Source organism: Guillardia theta (genome assembly GCF_000315625.1).
Source record: "Guillardia theta CCMP2712 unplaced genomic scaffold GUITHscaffold_7, whole genome shotgun sequence".
Taxonomy (NCBI): Eukaryota; class Cryptophyceae; order Pyrenomonadales; family Geminigeraceae; genus Guillardia; species Guillardia theta.
This window is the reverse complement of record NW_005434667.1, coordinates 214,598-219,925: the sequence shown is the minus strand read 5'-3', so window position 1 is coordinate 219,925 and position 5,328 is coordinate 214,598. Positions and strand designations below refer to the sequence as shown.

At 50.2% G+C, this 5,328-nt stretch overlaps 1 protein-coding gene across 1 annotated transcript; it reads right to left on the bottom strand.

Annotated features, from left to right (window-relative positions):
• Positions 1-840: 840 nt before the first annotated feature.
• VPS52B (vacuolar protein sorting 52B) lies at positions 841-5,027 on the bottom strand (the record flags this gene model as incomplete). The annotated part of the gene is made up of 29 exons (XM_005839749.1): positions 841-914; positions 959-1,007; positions 1,187-1,241; positions 1,285-1,351; positions 1,681-1,759; positions 1,802-1,933; positions 2,037-2,076; positions 2,112-2,203; positions 2,319-2,370; positions 2,414-2,442; positions 2,489-2,545; positions 2,603-2,656; positions 2,779-2,811; positions 2,863-2,889; positions 2,937-2,973; positions 3,066-3,114; positions 3,268-3,297; positions 3,355-3,409; positions 3,460-3,495; positions 3,546-3,644; positions 3,724-3,777; positions 3,831-3,902; positions 3,948-4,013; positions 4,128-4,418; positions 4,464-4,499; positions 4,549-4,650; positions 4,700-4,736; positions 4,811-4,881; positions 5,022-5,027. 29 exons carry the CDS (start codon positions 5,025-5,027, stop codon positions 841-843), a joined length of 1,881 nt encoding a protein of 626 aa, XP_005839806.1.
• Positions 5,028-5,328: the final 301 nt, after the last annotated feature.

The following is a 5,328-nucleotide window of genomic DNA, read 5'->3' as shown; positions in this document are numbered from 1 at the left end:
GAAGAGCCGCCCCTGGAATTTCCTCGGCAGATGGTTAAATCACCAGGATATTGCTAACGTGAAGAAGCACCTTCTTTATCCCCCCCCCCTCGTGGTTGAGGAAGGAGTTACGATGAGGAGAAAGACGATGCAGGGAGGGGAAGGGAAGCAGTACCATCACATCCAAGTTGATACTCTCGATGCCTTTTTTCCAAGAGGATGCAAACCCCTTGAGAAAACACATTAAGAACATGTAGCGGAAGTGAAGGATGGGAGGAGGAGGAAGAGGGATGAGGGAAAGGGAAGAAACGAAGAGGGCAAAGGGGCGAACGAACTTTGGCAGGAGAGAATCAAGAAGACAAGGTGAAAGAAAATCATTCTAGGAGCAGATTGTTTGACATTCGAATACCTGAACGAGAGGAGCAGCCGTCGAGAGGGGAATTTTGCAAACCCCCCCTGCCCCTGCTCCTGCTCCTGCTCCTGTTCCTGCTCCTGGCTTGTCTGACATATCCTCAAACTAAAACTCTGGTCACCCAAGGAATTCTCTTCCATGCTCATCTTACCTGTTGTACAAATTTGACGATCGGGCCAAAGCTGTTTTAAGGAATCCATCACGAATCAGTTTCATCTCTCTTCCACTCCTGCTCCTGCTCCTGCTCCTGCTCCTGCCCCTGCCCCTGCCCCTGCTCCTGCCCCTGCCCCTGCCCCTGCTCCTGCTCCTGCTCTTGGCCTGTAAAGTTTCTCTTGCTTCACTGTTGCCATCCATCTATGCCCTTTCATCACCTCCTCCTCCTCCTCCCTCTCCACTTTCTGCCTTTCCTCTCCCACCCGCCTTCCCGCCCCTTTGCCCATCCTCCTCCTCTACCGCTCCACAAGTTCTTCCTCCACGAAGATGTTGATCTCTGACTCCAGCTTTTGGTGGAAGAAAGTTTGACCTGCCGCAAACTCACGCGAGCTGAAGGAGGAGGGAACAGCTCACAGTCAGCGGGCAGTGATCGGTCGACGTAGGTGGTGATGATGGCGTCGACCTGTAGATCAGTCATCAGTGGTGGAGGAGGAGCAGGACGAGGAGGGAACTAAGAATGTAGAAGGAAAGCGAGTTTGACATCAGGCAACAGGATCGACGCTGGAAACACATGAAAATGGTTGGGATCATGACATGATGAGGGTCGGGAAGGAACAAGTGGTTCAGCATGTCAGCCCGGACCTGGTTGATGATGAAGATGTGTTGTCTCAGGAAGTTCTTGAAGCAATGAGACATGCTGACATGTACGTCAGCAACTTTCACATCTTTTGCTGTCTCACCGGATCATCAAACTGTCGATCTCACTTCTCATGAAGTTGAGAGAGTGATCGAGCATCTCAGCAGAGGCTGCGGCATCAGTGAGAATGAAGGAGAAGAAGCTTGTTGTTGTTGTTGTTGTTGTTGTTGTTGTTGTTGTTGTTGTTGTTGTTGTTGTTGTTGTTGTTGTTGTTGTTGTTGTTGTTGTTGTTGTTGTTGTTGTTGAGGGAGAGGAGGAGGAGGAGGAGGAGGAGGAGGAGGAGGAGGTAAGTGGTGGGAAAGAGGAACTGGGCAAAAAAAATTGCCCAAGAGTAGAATGACGAATCACCCAAATCAAAATCACAATTACAATTATGAGATCACCATCATCATCATCATCATCATCATCATCATCATCATCATCATCTTTACACGCCCACCTGCATTCCTCAGTTGGATCAGGGAGGCTGTCAGCTCTGCATACCGCCGGGTAACATGATGAGGATACTTCTCGCATCCCTGACGCACATCAGACCCCGAGCGCTATCACCTCCTCCTCACCTCGCTGATAAGTGCGCTAGCGTTCGCGCTCCTCACGGTACCTGCCAGTCCCTTCAGCGACAGGTCATGACGGGGGAGGCGGACGCGGAAGAGGTGGAGGATGAGGATGAGGATGAGGAGAAGGAGGAGGAGCTGGCCAAGGAGGAGGAGGAGCAAAAGGTGGTTGTGGTGGTGGTGGTGGAGGAGGAGGAGAAGGAGGAGGAGGAAGCGGAGGAGGAGGAGGAGGGTTTCCTACCCATCTGAACGTCGAGGAGGCTCTTGAACCTGACGACTTCCTGTTATGGCGATAGGAGCAGTTGAAGCTGCTCACCTCGGCCACAAGATCATGATGATCGAGTCCACGAAAGGGAAGAGATTATTCAGCTGCAGCTGCTCCAGTTTGTTCCTCATCTCCTGAGTGACCTGGGGGACACATCAGCCGCCAAACCTCCGACCCTCCGACATCGCAAATGCTGACGGCAAGTTGAAAACACAACAAAACTATCAAGCTGAAGCATAAAACTCTCTAGCGAGTCACCCGGATCATGAGCAGGAGCCCTAGAGGGTCGAAACATTGCTCTATCTGGGCCCTGACAGCATGTCAGTACATGTCTTCTGCCCCAACGAGTCCACTTGAAGAATTCGTCGATGACTGAGAACGCCTGGCGAGCACAGTGAGCTGATTCAAAACCTCCCGCCCTTTCTCACAGGTTTGAAGATCTTCCCCAGAACGTTGGGACTTTGAAAGAACTCGGAAATGAACATCTAAATCATATCATATTCTTCCTCCTTCTCCACCTCGTCCACCTCCTCCTCCTTCACCTGCTCGGACGAGGCGCCTGATGTGACCAGCATCAGGGCTCCTTTGAAAACAACCTGATCGAACAATTTCAACAATTCGTTGCAAGCAGATCATCCCCGTTGTTGCTCTCCTGCTCCTGCTCCTGCTCCTGCTCCTGCTCCTGCTCCTGCTCCTTTCTAATCCCTCATTCACTCACCTCCGGTCGCTGTTTGCCCTTCTCCGCCACCACCTTGCAACACAGACATCATCGTCATGGTTTCTCTCTCTCAGCGTCTCTCACTCGCATCAACACGTCAACTCCGTCTCCCTGCCGACTGTCAGCACGTCATGGCGCAGAGCTAACTTCGACTTCACCTTGAGGACACAATCTCGATCTCCAAGGCAGAAGATGCTGTGGAGCGCGGGGTGAGGAGGAAGAGGAGGGAGAAAGAGATGATGGAGAAAACAACAAGACGGGGAGGAGGTTGAAAGCATTCTTGTCACCTCGTATCTCTTGATCGGTCTGCCATCGGAGCAGGCTGACTTGCGCCAACTGCAAACAAACATCAGAACGTTCAGTCAACAGGTATGCACGTATGATCAGCATATTCATTTCAACAAACATCAGTAAATTCATCAACATCGCAAATCACATCCTATGTGCACCTGAACATCATCAACGAGTTCACCTAAACTTCAAACTCACCCATGTTTGCAATGCCCCCAAGTGCAGGAACTGAATGTCACAAGAACAATTCAGACTCTCCCGTCAAAGTTCTGCTGTTTTCTTCACCGGAGAAGAGCGAGCGAACGGCAACGGGAGAGGAGAACGAAATGCTTTCTTCGGTCTGCCACATGCCTCTCAACAAACAGAGCAATCATTCTCATGTCCTGAAACCTGAACTATCGTGTCTGATATCGTCATTGTCTCAACCTGCAGCGAAGATCAACACCTTCACCGTCCTGATCGCTCAAAATTCTCACTTGGCATCGACACAGGTGCCTTGTGTGCGCTTTGAAGTGCTGCAGGTAGATCTGCCCCATGGTGTTGATGTATTCTTCCAAAACCTCATGGTAAATCTCCTAATAACCACAATGTTAGGGTTCAACAACAACAACAACAACAGCTGAAAGCGATGGACAGCTGTTTCTGTTCACTGACCTGATCATGATCGTGTAGGAATTGGATGAGATACTTAAACTTCATCAGCACGTTCTGCATTAGATTGTGTGAGATATTTGCATCTTATCTGTTTGCATTAAGCGCACTTGCTGTAAGATCTGGAAGTTAGTCTTGGGCTTCCCAAGAGCATAAATCTTGTGGAGTAAAAAACTCCTGATCTGATACAAGGTTGTTAGAGATGCAACTCATGTCCGTACCCTCACCTTCTCAACAGCTTTCAGACGCAGCATCTCCAGCACAGGCTTCACATACGCGTTGCAACCGACCTCCTGCATGCTGGGTCAATTGTTGTTGTTGTTGTTGTTGTTGTTGTTGTTGTTGTTGTTGTTGTTGTTGTTGTTGTTGTTGTTGTTGTTGTTGTTGTTGTTGTTGTGAGAACTTACCTTTGCCTTCTCACTGTTTACGAAGCTAACTTTCTTCCTCAACATGAGGAGATATTCCATGTATGCATCACAGACCTGAAACCAACATCGACAAGAATGACCGCGACAAGTCAAAAGGCAGAAAGGGACGATAACGACCACCTCTGTCTCGGTGATCTTCTCGATAAGTTCCGAAGACACCAGCATATTATCTATTCGACCCACCAGCTGACTCTCGACCTTCTTGCGATTGTTTGTCTTCACAGAGAGGTCCGTCGCTCGCTCTTGCAGGCTTTTGATCTCCATGTTGACCTTGCAACATGTCAGATATCAGCAAAGTCTTTGGATACTCTATACCTTCCCGAGGTCGGATTGGAAGCTGCCAAGGAGGGACTGCAGTATATTGTTCTCAGGGCTTCTCAGATGAGATGAACCGATCTACCTGCATGTTCGCCAGCACATCGTCACAGTCCTTAATCTTCATGTGCAGCTTTGCAAGATTCTCGCTCTCTTGCACGTAGTCTGATATCGACTCTCTCTCGACCTGCAACCTCATTTAACGACTGCAGTCTCATCCAGCAAGAGGAAGTCACCTTGCGGAGATCTCCTTCGATCCTCTTGGCAAATTTCCTGACGTCAAACATGAGAGTCTTGAAAGAGAGCAGCTCCTTTGTCATCAATCACACTCCCGTTCGCGGTCTCACCTGAGGTCGGAAGCCTCGTTCCTCAACGCTTCGGCTATCAGGTCGTCCTTGCCATACCTCGCCAAATCGTCCTGTGTGCACCGATCAAGATTGAAAACGAGCAGGACAGGTTCCATGCACGGATAACCTCAATGTTTGCAAAACCATAATCATCCTCCCCATCTGCAAAGCTTCTTTCAGAACAATTTTCAATAAAGAGTGTTCTTCTTACTTGCATCGTCAGGATCCTCCGTCTCTGGGGTCAATGCCCAAGGCTGCAAGCAGCAGGTTTCAAGAGAACCGCACAACCTCCTGAAGGGCTCTTGTCTCCTCTTCTCGTATCCATCCACTCTCCGCCCTCCAATCTCTCGCCTCTCACTCGCCCCCCTCCTCCCTCCTCCCTTGCATCTCTCCTCCCTCCCCCTCCTCCTCCTCCTCCTCCTCCTCTCTCCTCTCTCCTCTCTCCTCTCTCCTCCCTCCCCCTTCCTCTCTCCTCGCTGCTCGCTGCTCGCTCCTCTCTCCCCCCCCTCCCCTCCTCC